A 17,374-nucleotide genomic window follows, 5' to 3' on the forward strand; every position below is an offset into this window, starting at 1 on the left:
ATCAGTCTCCCATAAGGGCTTTTGCCAGAAATGTCGATTTTCCTGCTCCTCGGATGCTACCTGACCTGCTGTGCTTTTCCAGCACCACTCTAATCTAAACTCAGTATCCCATACTCCTTCCCCACTTCCCCATGGAAATCTTTGGTAAACCAAGTCCATCCATCACCAGCAGGTTATAGGTCATCAGCACTCACCCATAACAGAAAATTCATGCTCAATTGCACTTTTAGATTATTTCTAACCTGTTTATTTAATGGCAATTTATATTTTCTCATATACAAAGCTTGTTAAAGGTAGCAAGAAACTGCAGTGCAAATTGAGCTTAAATGTTAAGCTCTTTCAATTGAAAACCTCCAATATAATGAATCATAGAATCCCTACAGCGTGGAAGCAGGCCATTTAGCCCAAGTCCACACCGACCCTCCAAAGAGCATCCTGCCCCCTAGACTATCCCTGTAAATCTGCATTTCCCATGGCTAACCAACCTAGCCTGCACATCCCTGGACACTACAGGCAATGTAGCATGGCCAATCCACTTGGCCTACATAGGACAATTGATTAGGAAACTCACACAGTCACTCGGAGCTAAATCAAATCTGGGTCTTTGGCACTGTGAGGCAGCAGCGCCAACCACTGAGCCACCGTGCCACCACTAAATGATGTAAAGATTACCCAAGCACTAATGAATCCATCAGCTGACTGTTCAGAATCATCACCTTCCTAAGTGAAGATCTTTTGGTCAACATTTGATCATCAGTACATTGTTATCTACCTCCTGAGTTTTGAGAGCTGCTTTAACGAGCTCAAATTACTACCCAACATCCTCATTCAGGGGTATCCACCCTTTAGTGATCAGAAATTCAGGACCACAACTTTCTGACAATCGAAATTGGACATTAGTTTTCAAAACATATTGACTGGTGTCAACATCAAGGTCTTGCCGATCAGGTAGACTGTGGGTAAAATTGAGAACTAGATGCCTCATTTTCTGGCCCAGGGTATGCCTTAGTTCCAGAGGACCATTCTGTACCAGTAAATTTCTCATAGATAGATATAGGGCAGACTTTAGAGGTAGTTTCTTTACTCAGAGTAGGGGCATGGAATGTCCTGCCTGCAACAATAGTAAACTCGCCAACTTTAAGGGCATTTAAATGGACATTGGATAAACATACGGATGAAAATGAAATAGTGTAGGATAGATAAACTTCAGATTGGTTCCACAGGTTGGCGTAACATCGAGGGCCGAAGGGCCTGTACTGCGCTGTAATGTTTTATGTTCATAATGTCTTACAGCCCATAAATACTTTGGAAATGTCACGGATGCAGTGGAGGAAGAAACAATATTTCTCGTCCTTGTAGTGAGGCCACACTGATTTGCAGGTAATGATTAAGAGATGAGATGTCAAAACCATTCAACACAATAGCATGGGTCTTCTTGACCAACTCCTACCTGTTGAAGTAGCAGCACACAACAGCCCCCGCAATTGTTATCTGCTGACATGCAACGAGAAATTCACTGGTCCAGATCAGTCCAATTACATGGTACCACCACATGTACCGTATGCCAGACAGTGGTCTGTACTCAACCAGATTGTCTGCAGTAACATGAACATTACCTGGAGATTTATAAAAAAAAAACAAAACATGAAATACAGAAACACAAAAATCAGAAAGGCACAGCATGTTGCACTGACATAACATTTATTACCTCAAGGTCCTAGTGTGGGACTGGGGTGGACAAAGTTAGAAATCACACAACACCAGGTTTAGGGCGGCACGGTGGCACAGTGGTTAGCACTGCTGCCTCACAGCGCCTGAGACCCGGGTTCAATTCCCGACTCGGGTGACTGACTGTGTGGAGTTTGCACGTTCTCCCCGTGTCTGCGTGGGTTTCCTCCGGGTGCTCCGGTTTCCTCCCACAGTCCAAAGATGTGTGGGTCAGGTGAATTGGCCATGCTAAATTGCCCGTAGTGTAGGTTAGGGGTAAATGTAGGGATAGGGGTATAGGTGGGTTGCGCTTCGGCGGGTCGGTGTGGACTTGTTGGGCCGAAGGGCCTGTTTCCACACTGTAAGTAATCTAATCTAATCTAAAGTCCAACAGGTTTATTTGGAAGCACTAGCGTTCGGAACGTCGCTCCTTCATCGGGTGGTTGTGGAGTATAAGATCATAGGACACAGGACTATAACCTGGTGTTGTGTGATTTTAAACATTTATTACATCAGCATGAAAACTCCACGCAAGAAAGTTCACCTTTCCTTCAAACCGAAACTGATCAGCATTTGGTAACGAACAAAGTGGCTTGCCAATGTCAAGAAGCAAATGAAATTATCAAGTCTCAACTGCATGGTAAAACAGGCTGCAATGATCTACAAGGGAAGACAAGTCTAGATGAGAGTGGTGCTGGAAAAGCGCAGCAGGTCAGGCAGCACCCGAGAAGGAAAATCAACATTTTAGGCAAAAGCCCTGATAAAGGGAAGACAGAGGGCCTGGTGGTATTTATCCGGAGGTCCAGGTAAGGTTTTGGGTTCAGATCCTGTCACAGTGGAATGTGACTTCTATAAAATAAATCTGGGATTACGATTTGATTGTCAGGAAAAGCCCATCTGGTTCATTGATGTCCTTCTTTAGGGAGGGAAACAGCCATCCTTACCCAATATGGCCGACATGTGACTTCAGACCCACAACAATGTAGTTGACTCTTAACTACCCTCTGGGACGGGCAATAAATACTGGCCCAGCCAGCTATGCCCACAGCCTGAGAATTAATAAAACATAGCCCCTGAAGTATTTGTTCCAAGCAGCAGAAATATACATCATTGAGGTTCTTGGGCTGTTTATTTCACTTTATATTTTTAAATTTATTTTCTTAATTGAGTCAAATGTTTGCTGCCTGAAACCTCAGAAGGAACATCTCCCACCTCCTACCACTGTCTGAAAGGCCTGAGTGGGGTATATCGATGGGTTTTAAGCAGAAAATTCATTCAATGTGTGTTCATCATTCACACCAAAGCCTGGCCAAAGGAAGATACATTTTGTGGAGAGGTGGGTAATGCCTTAACAAGTGCCAGCTTTCTGTGTTTTATTTGGGACATTTTCCAAAACTTTGCAATCAAGATTCCTTCACCTTTACATCGATATTACACAGTAGCTTGTAGGTAAAGGATTGAATTACACCTTTAACAACTGCAATTCAGAGAAATAATTCACTGGTTATAAAGCACTGTTGGATGTCCTGAGGCAGTAATAGCTTGCTGAGAGCAAATGCAAGCACATTCTTACTTAAAGCTGTAGTAAATGTTGTAGTTATTAAAATATGTTAGAGCAGACAAATAACAGTCCTTTCCTCAAAGGCTCCTCTGCAGTGTCCTAACACAATAGGAAGCTTCCTCAACATGTTCTGATCTGGAAGAATTACATTTTCTGTATTATCGAACAAAGAGACTATGGGGAGGTCGGTCCTGGATAGGGGAGCAAGGGGTATTTCAGCACGGTTGGAGAAATGGGTGGGCTGTGGGTGAAGGGAGGGTTAGAGGCAGGGCTGGGAGAGAAGGAGGGAAGGGCAAGACAGAGCTGAGGCCTGAGGTATCATGAAGGGGAACGGATAGGGAGAGAGACACTGACTGAGGGAGGCGAGAGAGACATGGGCAGGGAGTGCTGAGGAGGTCTCGGTGGAGGAGGTGAGATTGTGTAGAGCACGGGGATTGGTGGTGGTGGTTGAAATAGAGGGTAGGGGAAACAGAGATGGGATTGTAGGGAGTGGGAAGACAGAGTGGGGGGGGAACTGGACAGAGGGGAGAGATCTGAGGGTGTGGGGAGAGATAGAGTGATGGGAGGGACATGAAGGTGGGGAGAAAGGAAGTTGGCAGGGGGAAAAGAGAGTTGGGGAGTGGTGAATTGGGGCGTTAAAAGGTTGGGTGAATAAATGTTGGGAGAGAGAGAGGGTGGGGGAGAAGAGAGAGGGGAGAGATGGGAATGCAGGGGGAGAGAGAAGGAGAAGGCAGCGGGGGGGGGAGAGAGAGAGGGAGAGGGAGTGAGGGAGAAAAAGAGGCGGAAGAGAGGGAGGGAGGGAGGGGATGGGGAAGAGAATGGGGGCAGGGGAGATACTGAGGGGACGGAGGGAGAAGCAGGGGAGATAGAAAGGGATGGGGAGAGGGGGGGAAGAGAGGGGCATGGAGAGAGAGAGGGATGGAGGAAGGGAGAGAGAGAGGGCTTTGGGGGAGGGTGGCATTGGGGGAATAGAGGGGGGCAGGATGAGAGAGAGTGTTGGAGGGAGAGATGGAGGCAGGAGAGGAATGTGTAAGTGAAAAAGGAGAAGAAAATGTAGAGAGGTGGGTGAGAAGGCTTCAGAGAAGTGAAGGAGGAATGAGGGGAGTGTGAGGAGCTCAGAGGAAGCTGACCAGAGGGAGCAAGGTGTGAAGGAGTGGTCAAGAGTGGCGGCAATGGGGTTACAAATGGGACGAGCAAGGGGATGATGAGGGGCAAGAGAAGATGAGATTGGGGCAAGGGTCCAAGGGTTATAGCCCATTAGGAGTCAGATAGGGACTGAGTGGGCAAGAGGGAAGTAAGACAAAGAAATGGTGGAGAGGGGACATTCTGGGAGAATGAAGAAAAGACAGAAGTGGTAGGGGGGGAGTAAAACCATCAGATGCTGCAAAACAGAGAGTTTTGGATTTTTGATGGGAATCGGCATCAGGAGGAGAGAAAAACAAATGTTATTTTACTTATGCTTGTGCACATTCCCATTGCAAATTAGCTAGTTAATTAATAGCTTGTGGAAGACTAGAGGTAATGATTTACAACAACACTGGACGGTCAATTCTGATTTCCTGGAAACAAAGTCTGGGTCTGTTTATAGTCAACAGTTACAGCTTTTGACAGGCAGTACAGAGGCGCCACCGTGTGGTGGGTTATGGGAGGCACAGTAACCTCAGCACAGTCTTACAGCTGGCAAAGGATTTGCCAACCAGATACTTAACCCATCCTGGAGAAAAAGGATAAGCACATCGCTAGAGCCAGTTGATAAAATAAAACTGACCCAACATTCATTTTAAAATGAGAAAATGTTATCTGCCAGTGTTTGACACTGCTACCTCACAGCACCAGGGATCCTGGTTCGATTCCACCCTCATGTTGACTGTCTGTGTGGAGTTTGTACATTCCCCCTGTGTCTGTGTGGGTTTCCTCCCACAGTCCAAAGATGTGCAGGTTAGGTGGATTAGCCCACGGGAAACATGGAGCCAAGTTAGAGGGGTGGGTCTGAGCGGGATGCTCTTTGGAGCATAGATATGGATTCCACGGGTCCCATGCGGTATGGATTCCATTAGTGCTACATAGACCAACAAGCTACAGTTGGCTGAGGTCACATGTAGTTTTGGTTGGCTTTTGACACACTGTGATTGGTAAACCCTTCTGTTCCCATCCTTTTAACATCCTTTTCCATCCAAGTATGGAAACCAGGGTTTTGGCTGACAAACGCAGCCAGCATATGATTCAACAAGCAGAAAGAGCACAGAGCAAGCAGAAAGGGTAGAGAAACAATGTACCTGGACAGTGCCAGAAACGCATGGGTGAACATACCAGGAAAGGACTGACTGGCAGCTGGTTTTGCCTTCAGCTACAACAAGATACGGGGGGGTGGAGACAGACCTGATGGAGGTCTGTAAAACTCTGAAAGGTGTTGATAGACTGGATGCAGGGAAACAGCATAATTAATGGCCATTAGTAGAAGATACTCCCCCCCAAATCCAAGAAGGAATTTTACCCAAAGATCAAAGGAGGATGTGGCACTCGCCACCAGAGGGAGCAGTTGAAGCAAACAATCCAGTGTCAGTGGAAAACTGAAAAAAATGACGAGGGAGAAGAGAATACAGGGTGAGAGGACAGGTTTAGATCAGGAAAGATAGGAAGAGCAGGGAGGTTATGCTGGAACTGCAGTGAACTTTGGTTAGGACACAGCTGGAGTACCGTGTGCAGTTCCAGTCACCATGCAATAGAAAGGATATGATTGCACTGGTGAGGGTGCAGATGAGATTCACTAGGGTATCCTCTGGGGATGGAGCATTCAGTAACGAAGAGAGGCTGGAAAAGTTTGGGCTGTCTGCTCTCAAGTGGAGACGGTGGCATGGGGACCTGTTAGAAGTATGTAAGATTATAACAGCATGGACAGGGTGAATAGAAAGCAGACATTTCCCTTAGTCGATTGGTCAATAACAAGGGGACTTAATTTTAAGTTTGAAGGCATGAGGTTTACAGTGGATTTTAAGAAAATATTTTCTCCCAGAGGGTGGTGAGTCTGGAGCAGACTGCCTGGAAGGGTAGTTGTGGCAGGGAACCTCATAACCTTTAATAAGTACTTTGATAAGCACTTGATGTGTCATAACATTCTAGCCCATGGGCCTTGGTGGGCAAGAGGGACAGGTGTAGGTAATAGTCCATTTCAGGCTCAGTGCTTTTGGAGGACTTCTTCTGTGCTGAATGCGATGAAACCTAGGCAATTCTAAAACTTCTCTCCAAATGCCTTACAAAGTATACAAGGAGCAACAGGTACTGAGGAAAAATGTAGGTCCACTCAAGGACAAAGGAGGGAATTTCCAGACGTTTCGTCACCCTACTAGGTAACATGTTCAGTGGGCATCAGGCGAAACACTGTACATGATTCCTGCTTTCTATTTATATTTTTGGGTTTCTTTAACATATAATAACATATAAATAGAAAGCAGGAATCGCACAGGGTGACAAAACATCTGGAAATGAAGCTTCCAGCTCAGCGAGCAAACCTACATCCAGAACCTCAACCTGAGCTACAAATCTTCTCAAAACTTGCTGAGAAAATTTGTGCATAGAGCAGAGGAACTGGGTGAGGTCCTTAATGAATACTTTGCACTGGTATTCACAAAGGAAAAGGACATGGTGGATGGGGAGTGTCTGGAGTGGTATGTTGATATTCAATATTCTATTCAATATAAAAAAGGTGTTGGGTGCTTTGAAAAGCGTCAAGGTAGACAAATCCCCGGGACCTGATTGGGTCTATCCCAGAGTACCGAGGGAGACAAAAAAGGAAATTGTTAGGGCCTTGCGTGAAATCTTTGTAACCTCTTTATTCACCAGAGAGGTCCCAGAGGACTGGAGAGTAGCCAATATTGGTCTTTGTTTTAGAAGGGCAATAGGGATAATTTGGGAAATTACAGGGTGATGAGCCTTATATCAGTGGGAGGGAAATTATTGGAGAAGGTCCTTAGGGATGGGATTTATTCACATTTGGAAAAATGTGGACTTATTAGCAATAGGCAGCATGGTTTGGTGCAGGGAAGGTCATGTCTCACAAACGTGACTGAGTGTTTTGTGGAAGTGCCAAAGATGATTTATGAGGGCTAGGCAGTAGATGTGGTTTGTATGGACTTGAGCATGGCCTTTGACAAGGTCAGTTATGGCAGGCTAATACAGAAGGTGAAATCACATGGGGTCTGCGGTGAGCTGGTAAGATGGATACAAACTTCCTTGGTCACAGAAGGCAGAAAGTAGTGGTTGAATGGTGTTTTTTCTGACTGGAGATCTGTGACTTGTAGTGTTCCACAGGGATCTGTGTGGGAGCCCTGTTGTTTGTAATATATATCAATGATTAGGAGGAGAGTGTAGGTGGCCTGATTAATAAGTTTGTGGATGACACAAAGACTGGGGGAGCTGTGGACAGTGAGGAGGATTGTCAGAGGATACAGGGGGATATAGATAGGCTAGAGATTTGGGCAGCGAAATGGCACATGGAATTTTACCTGGACATATGCAAGATGATGCATTTTGGAAGGTCTAAAGCAGGAGTAAAGTATACAGTAAATGGCAGTACCTGAGGAAGCATTCACATACAGATCTATAGTTCCTTGGAAGTGGTAACACAAGTGGATAAGGTGGTCAAGTAGACATGGGCCATGCTTGCCTTCATTGGTCAGGGCATAGAGTGTTAAGACCTCAAGTCACATTGTAGCTGCATAGAACTTTAGGTAGGCCATATTTGGAATACTGCACACAGTTCTGGTTGCCGCACTATAAGGAGGATGTGGAGATTTTGGAGAGGGTACAGAAACAGTTTACCAGGATGTCGTCAGGTTTGGAGGATATGAGCTATGAGCAAAGATTGGACAAACTTGGTTTGTTTTCACTTAAACGCCGAAGGCTGTGGGGCAATCTGACAGAGGTTTCCAAAATTATGGAAGGCATGGACAGAACGGATAGTCAGAATCTTTTTCCCAAGGGAGCAGTGTCAATTACCAGGGCACATTGGGTTAAGGTGAGAGGGGGATAGTTTAAAAGAGGTGTGAAAGGCAGAGTTTTCTTTACACAGACGGTGGTAAATGACTGAAATGGATTACCAGAGGAGATGTTAGAAGCAGATACAATAGCAACATTGAAGAGACATCTTGACAGATACACAAAAGGCAGGGAATAGAGGGATATAGACAATATACAGGTAGAAGGTTTTTAGTTGAGAGAAGTATTTTGTGTCAGCGTAGTCTTAGAGGGCCAAAGGGCCTGGCCCCGTGCTGTACTGTTCTTTGTTCTAACATTAGCCCTTGACTCCTGTGTGCTGGCCTTCTCTAGAACCTCTTCAGCAAATACTTGGTGTATTTCAATAAAATGTAACAACAGATGAAAGGAAAGTTTGCTGTGAAGCTGATAATGCCACAACTCCTCTGGGGATTCTTAAGACCGATGGGGGATGAAAGCTGTAGAATGAAAATGGTACGAGCTGCTCATACTCTGACTTGAGCAACAAGTGTTCCCTCTAATGGTTTCTTTTAAATAATAATAATTCATGAACTTAAACCAATATTTATCTGAGAGTGGGAGAAATATGGAGGTTAAATCTCTTCTCAACCAAGACTATTTTAGGACAGGGAATAGGCCATTGAGAAAGCAGAATTAGAAAGGCCAATGTAGTGATTGTAATGAGGTCATACTGGTGGATCTCATAGAATAGGAGTTCCCTGATTGGGGCTGTTAACCCACTTCCATCAGGGAGCCCAGGCTGACATATAAAGAGGCATGTCAGAGGTTTTGTTCTCCCTAGGAGCCGGCTCTGAGCTAGCTGGGTCAGCGTCATGTACCGTGCACTTATAGATAAAGGGGGACTTGATGATGGGGTACTGGCCTCTGTGCAGTTATTTCAGTCAGAACACACAGCTAAAAAATAAACTGATCTGGTGCTAGATGATATAGAATGGGCTCGCTTTTTTAAAAAAAACTTTCTCTGAGCAAAACATCTCCGAGTCTTGGTTAGCCCAGCTTTCTATTGGCCACAGGGAAAGATCAGGAGCTATCAAAATCTGTCATCTTTGTACTTGGTCCTGTTGCCAGCCGGCCAGGAGTTCAGTAGCTCCAGAGCTTGATATTTTTAGTCAGATAGCTTTTGATCATTGTGACTATTGTACAATCAAGTTTACAAGCATTTTCCAAGTGATGAAAGGCACCTCCTCTGCCTCAATTCAGAAAACCCAAATCCTAGTGCAGCACTGTGTCATTCATCACACACGTGGGAACACAAAGGTTTTAAAAGAATAATGTATTCTCAGGAGCTGAGTACCACTAACAAAGCAGGCAGTTCTTCTCAGCACTAATTGCCTTTGAGCATCTGGCAATGAGCTCCCTTCTCATTCTGCTGCAGTCCACACACTGGCTGGAGATACAGAAATATAAGGTTCTAGACATTTCCCTTTGAAATTGTCTGGCACAGCATATGCCAAATGGCAGACAGCTGGTGCAATTCTGGCAGAATGGTGTTCAAGATTAGGTTAAGTGAACAATCTTGACTCTTGGTCTAAAGGATTCTTGGCCAGAAACCACTGTTGGCATCAAGTTTCATGAAAAGCTTGCTTATTGACAATTTTGCTCAACTATTATTGACAGACAAAAAAAAAAGATCTTTCTTCTCACTCCTTTGCTTAACGGATTAAGATCCTCACACAATCTTAGTTCTCCATTTGTCTTGAGAGCAGTTAGTAGCCTTGAGCATCATTGCATTGGTTCAGCTATTCGTGATACTTCCAATCATGCTTTCTGACTGAGGTTTTACTTTTTCTATCAAACAATGAGGAATTTTCAGACAGATGAGTTTAGCAACTACTTACAGGGTAATGTAATTAGGCTGGTTCAATTTGCCCAAACTTTCAAATAACTTTGAAATCTCTAGGCAGCCTTCGTTGTGAAGCACTGTATTGACTCCCTCTAACAGGCCCAGATGAACGCAGTATTTTATATTTCACTGACATTTCATCTTCTTTGTCTAAGCTTTGTGGTGATTTGAAAAGTTAGCCAAAGGTCTGGCTGTGGGTGTTGGTAATCTGAATGAAAACAAAAATCGTTCCAAATGTTCAACATGTCAAGTAGAATCTAAGGGGAGGGAACGAGTTAGTTATCGTTCTTAGGGCGAAAGGAATCAAAGGGTATGGGGAGAAAGCAGGAACAGGGTATGGAAGTGGACGATGGTCATATTGACTGGCGGAGCAGGCTGGAAGGGCCGAATGGCCTACTCCTGCTCCTGTTCCAAGTCTCCTTTTGAATGCTCATCCTAGACTAGTCTCTTTTACTGAGGTCAGTGGCATGTGATCAGTTCCAGCATCATCAGTGAAATGAGTCTCATTATATCATAATTGCACTCTATGATGTGTTGAAAACAGTTGGTTTTAATGGAGATGGCAGCACAATGGTAATGTCACTGAACTGGTCATCAGGGGGTGGGCCGCACTGTCAGTCTGCGGACATGGGTTCAAATTCTACAACGATAATGAGCCAAATTTGAATTCAATTAATACATACGGAAAATAGTTAACACCATTACTGAAACTATTGTTGATTGCTGTAAAGAACCATTTCACTAAAGTTCCTGAAGGAAGTAAATCCACCATCCATACCTGGTCTGGCCTACATGTGACTCCAGTACCCACAGTAATGTGGTTAACTTTAAACAGCTCCCTAAAATAGCCTGGAAAACCATTCAGTTCAAGGCCGATTAGGGGTGGGCTGTTTCAGGGAACATTTAAGAGACAACCACATCACTCTGGGTCTGGAGAACCTGCTGCCATGTCTACATGCCTTGAAAGAATGACAAAAAAAAGGGTCTGAATCTCTGAAACATGCAGCTTTTTACATGTATTCTGGAGAAGCTTTCTACAAGCTCGCTCAGATATTCGAGAGTGAGGAACAACAATCGAATAGTTTGAGTAATGGTGCACAGTGCTACAGCGGCTCACCTGCAGTGCCCAGGCTTAGAAGAACAGCCACCCAGTACATCCAGAATAACGTGAGGATGATAAAGGTCCACAATGGCTGGAAGAGCAAGAGAGGGACACTGCCAAGTAGACTACTGGCAACCCGAAACAGCTGAATAGTCAAACTGATCCTCTTCCACATCACCAAGGTCAGCACAACAAGAATGACCTGTGGGGGTTGGGGAGGGCAATAAATCTGTTAGCAAATAACTGGAAAGCAACTCGCAAAAGCAAGAGACATCCCCTAGGGGCGTGGTAGCGCCCCCTTCCCAGTGCAAATTGCACTGCAGAGGCCTGTTTGTAGAGTGCATAGATCCCTCCCCCATCCCTCTTCCCCCCCCAACCCCAAACTTCCTGCTTTCGTTTCGCAGACTGATCTCCCGTGTATTAATGAAACTTTGCTGCCTTCAACGTAGAATCCCCAATGTGTAAACAGGCCATTTGGCACAATAACAGGCCACTGACCCTCAGAAGAGCATCCCACCCAGACCCATTCCCCAACTCTATTATTCTACATTACCCCTGACTAACACAAATAACCTACACATGCTTGAACACTATAGGCAATTTAACATGGCCAATTCACCTGACGTACATATCTTTGGACTGTGAGAGGAAACTGGAGCACCCAGAGGAAACCCATGCAGACACGGGGAGAATGTGCAAACTCCACACAGACAGTTGCCCGAGGCTGGAACCGAACTCAGATCCCTGGTGCTGTGAGGTAGCAGTGCTAACCACTGAGCCACCGTGCCACCCCAATGCCACTGTGCTGTCCCATAACCAAAAGGATGCAGAGACTTCTCTCACTTCTTTTAAGGCCGCTCCGCCCACCCCCTCGGTTCTGGTTCCATACCCTGGGGCGGACAGGCTGATTCACCCTGCCCTGCGGTTCTGCCTGTGGGCTGTTGGACCTCTGAGTGAAATGCCCACAAAGCTTTCAATGTGCCGCAGGTCAAGCACAAAGAGTGACATTTTCAGGTTGGTGACCTCACAGAGTTGAAGGAAGCAGGAAATGCGTTAGATTTCGAAGATGAGAAGTGGAACAAAATGGAAGAACAAAAGGGAAGATTCGTGACAGGGTGGGGAGCAGGAGGGATTTAATGAAAAGAACTTTCTTTATGAGAAACCAGAAGGGAATGGGAATGGTACAGGTCAAGAAACAAAAATAAAATCTCCCAAGATAAGTTGTGAAAAGCAGGAGGGCAGTGTCTGATTGTAAAACAAATGGATTTTGAAAAGAAGGAAATAAAATCCAGCAAAGAAAATATGACACAAAATGGAGGCTGAGGTTACAATTTAAATTTTGAAGGACTAACTTTGGATCCAAAAAGCTGTAATGTGCCTGATCAAAAGAGGAGTTGCTGTTCACGTGAGTTTTGATTTGATTTGATTTATTGTAGTCACGTTTACCCAAGTACAGTGAAAAGCGCTGTTTTGTGGGCAGTACAGGCAGATGACAGCAAATAAGGACATGCAGATCATAGGGAACACCCTGGCAACCCAAGGACAGAAAGGTCAGCTCTGGCAAAGGATCACGGGGCTCGAATCATTAACTCTGTTTTTCTCTCCATTGCTAGACCTATCGTGTTTCTCCAGCAATCTTTGCTCATGTGACTGAAAAATCAGAACAGGAGCGAGGTGTAAAATTGAAATGGTAGGCCAGAGGAAGCTTGTGCTCTAAATGGGGAAGGGAATCTGGATTTATACAGCTCCTGTCAGGATATCCCAAAGCACACGACAGCCAATTACTTAGCTTGCATTTCAAAATCTTATTACATACACAACCAAAGCAAGATCCCACAAATAGCATAGGGACAAGGGACCAGCGAGTTGTTTCAGTGGACTTTATTTACATTTAGCTGATCTAGAGACAAAGTCTTTTATGTGGGGTGGGGGAGTCCAGAACTAGAGGGCATAGATTTAGAGTGAGAGGGGCAAGATATAAAAGAGACCTAAGGGGCAACTTTTTCACACAGAGGGTGGTACGTGTATGGAACAAGCTCCAGAGGAAGTGATGAAGGCTGGTACAATTGTGACATTTAAAAGGCATCTGGATGAGTATATGAATAGGAAGGGTTTGCAGGGATATGGGCCGGGTGCTGGCAGGTGGGACTAGATTAGGTTGGGATATCTGGTCGGCATGGACCGAAGGGTTTGTTTCCATGCTGTACATCTCTATGACTCTTGGTCATATGACTGATGGTTTGGTTTACACCTGTCCTGAAGGATCATGCTTCCAAACAGAGAAAACTCCTTCAGTATCGGCCTGATCAGCCAGGTAAGATCAGGTCAGTATTCCAGCATGGGGCTTGAACCTGTAACCTACTGCCACACAGGGGAGAACACTGCCATTGAGCCATGCATGAAATGGGAATTACTTTAAAAGTAAAATGGAACACAGTCATTCATCTCAATTTGGATCAAGTAACTCACAGTGCAGTCACATTAATAGGGCCCAAAAATAATTCAAAAATACCACAAACAACCCATTGTCAGCTACTAACAACCCTCATTAGCAGCTTCTCAGTCTCCCAGGCTAATTCTTACCTTTCTTTTGCCTGTCCAACTGTTTTTATTTGTCTCCTAATGTATCCTTATGACATTTACTCCTCCCCATCCTCCCACCCAATCTCTAGCAGATAGACCAATCCTTTCCTGACTACAATCAGTTCTGAAGAGGGCCACTGGACCCAAAACTTTAACTCTGCTTTCTTTCCACAGATTCTGCCGGACCTGCTGAGCTTTCCCGGCAATTTCTGGCTTTGTTCCTAATTTCCAGCATCCACAGTTCTTTGGTTTTGTTTTCTAATTATAATTCCACTTAATAGCCAGCAACACGGTCTTTATTTTTAAAGATCTATTTTACATTGACAAACAGGGCTTTCTAAAAATAAAGTTTCAGGGGAAGCAGGAAATTATTGAAAATTCAGACGTTTTTCCTGAACAAAATATATTTAGATATGGATACCCTCTTCATGTATATTGATTTAATGATCCGTTTTCATTGTAAACTATTTTTTAAAAAATTGAACCTTGGGTTCTATTTGAAGAGATACACTTTGAGACAGTGGTTGTTCATTCCAGACTGTCCCAAGTGTGTTCATGATCCAAAAAATAGAAGCATCCGAACATTGGGAAATCCCAGACCACTTAGTTCAGAGTTCAACCTCATCTCAGCACATTTGATGTATTTTCATGTGTGGGAGGATAAAAGTGCAGAAATGAAATGTTGCAACTAAAGTACAAATGTAAAATGAACAATTACAGGCCTAAGATTGGTACTGGAGCCTGCATTGTGAATATGACTCTTCTGCAAATTCTCAACTTCAGGTTACTAAATGTATCCCTTACCTCATGAATAAGCCAGGCATGTTTTTAAAACAACTTTTAAACATCTTACCGATACGACAGTTGCAGTAATTGCAAATCCCAGAAGTGCTTTTGTGTTTTCCTTCTCCGTTTCCAGGACTATATTGGGATCATTCATGTTGTCATAATAGAGCCACCACAGAACACCTGACACAACTGAACAAACAAAAATTCCACTTTCACTCAAGAAGGAAAGAGCTTTCCAGAGGACATAATGTCTGATATCTAACATCTGTGCAAAGTCTTGGGTGAAGGACTCCAGCCTACTCAATACATGCTGCTATTTGAAATCCAGACCTTTTTGAGTGAGTTTGTGTGTCTGCGGGAAGGGGATGTCACAGCTATACAAAGGTAGCTTAGATGCAGAACCTCTGCACCAAATGCTCAGGCCACTGGTGGAAACAGAAATGCCAAAGACTACAATTAGAGCAATCTAGCCTTGACTAGCAACTAACAAGAATTTGAGAATTTAAAGCCAACATCGTGCCAAGAATTGTAAAGGCGGAGTGTGCATTACAAATATGAGATTTATCAGATTATGAAGTGGGAATGTTCTTTAGGCATTTGGGTTAGAATGAAATAGGTGAGGCAGGGTCACGTGACTTGTTTTGAAGTCTGCCTTACTGTAAGCCCGGCTGCTTTGATGGTTAGAGATGAAAGGAAGGCTTTGGTTGTTTTACTTGGAAGAAATTACAAGGTATTTATCCTTAGTGACAATGGCAGTGACCTGTGTGTTAATGGTGCAGTTTCTGAGTTTCCTAAAAAGGTGACATTACTATAGGGTCATAGACAGCTGTGCTACAAATTGTCCATTTAATTCTAAGATCAGAGCAGGTTGGGATCAAGAATAAGCAGAATTTCTACCTGGAAACAAGATGTTGATGCTTCATATCTCCAGAGGGAAGAGTGGCGAAGAAACAATTATGATCAGGTTACAGTCTTCCCTATAAACCAATGACTATCACAGACGGACAGTGGTCTTGTGTGTTCAGCAAAAAGGAGAGGTTACTTGACATTGTAAACTACCACAACTAGATGCAAGAAGGAGATGTTCTTTAGTTGCAGACACACATCTTGCCGACATTTAAGATTTGACGATTGTAGGAAATTCCTTCTGGAACCATCAGGAGTGGCTCCGCCACTGGTAGAAAATTTGTGGAATTCTTTGGAAACTATGGAAAGCAGCTGCAAGCATTCAGCAAAATGTAGATACAGAAACCCACTGGAATGTGGGAGCAATTGTGGGCAGTTACTGCAAGGATTATAACTTTGTGGAGAGTGTAATATGTGATAATACAAAGAGAGAATAATCTTTACTGTAGCTTAAGTTGTAAGTTGCCTATAAAAGGAAAACAGAGTTTACCCACTGCTGTTTTTCTTATTGTTTGTTACAGTAAAAGTTTTAATTTGTTTAAACCTTTCAAATAATAATTGGAAGTTCAAATCTTTGTTTTAAAGTTATGGGTTTCTACAGGGATCATAACACTTGCAATATTATGTAGCTTCATTCTGCTTAAACGTAAACAGTACTCAAAGACGGGATGGGAATTTGAAAATAAAGCAGAACATCACTTAGAGAAAATGTTCTTTATATGGCAAAGCAAGCGCTAACCTGACGAGGGATTGAGTCCTTTAAGATTTCACATTTCCTCTTTAAACCCTTCATTTTGAGGAAATGGGGTTTCATTGTAGAATGGCTGAAGCATTTGCTAAGTAACAGCAGAGGAATATGCAACCGATTCTTCAGGAATCAAGGATAATGAGGAATGCAGACAGATACAGCCTTTTCAAACTATTGCGGTGTGAGAGTTTAATAACCTTGAGAGTTAATGAAAATGACAAGGGTTATGGGTAAACATGTTCATGCAGATTAACAACAGAACACACTGGTAGACACAGCTGGCTACAGTTATTGTGGTGTGCCTGTTTTTCTGATGCTAAGTAAGTGTCGATGACAGTGATCCTGTTGTCAATTTGTGGAGGCATTTCTTCCCAGCCATCGCTCCCACTGTCTCCCGGAGTGGGGAAGGAACCACTGCTGGTGCTAAACGAAGGGAGTGTACTAGGCTAACCACTCGGGATGGTGCTCTACCACATTGGCCCCATAGCAGCTCTCAGAACACAAGGACACAGGGAAAATTCAGTGCAGTAGCTGAGATCAAGGGGACGGCCTAAGTTGAAACAAGGGTGTTGTGGGTAAAAGACTTTTCATTCTGAGTATGGAATGCACAAGCTGGAAATGTGGAAGTGGTAGGTTCAATTGAGGCATTCAAAAGGATCATTGGATGATTGTTTGGATAGAAATCGTGCGTAAGGGTATGGGGAGAAAGGAAGAGATTGGTGAAATAACACCACAGAGGCCAGAATTCCAGCAGCAGGTCACCCTTTATTTACACAAGAGGAGTCCGTAACTTTATTACTGCCTGTTCAGAGTCAGAGTGACAGACTCTCTGACATTCCTCTTTGAATCTGTCAGCAAGGGTTCCCTGATTAGGGCTATTAATAGGGTCTAATTAGGGAACTCATATTCTAGGAAGTCCAGCTGGCTGACCTCGTTCCAATCACTAGAACAGGTACTCGGTAACGATGCTCACACTATTGTGATTGTGTGACTGGACAGGACGTCAAAAGGAGCTGTTCCTCCAACCACAGCCTGGTTCTCTCCCATATCCACTGCTGATTGGGTCACCTCTGACCCTATCAAAAGCAATTGCAGGACAGAACCAGGCTGTGAGGAGCACTG

At 44.1% G+C, this 17,374-nt stretch overlaps 1 protein-coding gene across 2 annotated transcripts in view; it reads right to left on the reverse strand.

The window, feature by feature from the left end:
- LOC132818830 (choline transporter-like protein 3) overlaps window positions 1-17,374 on the reverse strand; it is a 91,943-nt gene that overhangs the window by 32,421 nt on the left and 42,148 nt on the right. For both annotated transcript variants that reach the window (XM_060829952.1, XM_060829953.1), the window contains 3 exons: window positions 14,663-14,787; window positions 11,242-11,428; window positions 1,451-1,616 (listed from right to left, as the gene is read on the reverse strand). In XM_060829952.1, coding sequence (XP_060685935.1) covers window positions 1,451-1,616; window positions 11,242-11,428; window positions 14,663-14,787 — 478 coding nt within the window. The remainder of the gene's footprint in view (window positions 1-1,450; window positions 1,617-11,241; window positions 11,429-14,662; window positions 14,788-17,374) is intronic.

This window comes from Hemiscyllium ocellatum, chromosome 9 (genome assembly GCF_020745735.1).
Source record: "Hemiscyllium ocellatum isolate sHemOce1 chromosome 9, sHemOce1.pat.X.cur, whole genome shotgun sequence".
In the NCBI taxonomy this organism is placed as follows: Eukaryota; Metazoa; Chordata; class Chondrichthyes; order Orectolobiformes; family Hemiscylliidae; genus Hemiscyllium; species Hemiscyllium ocellatum.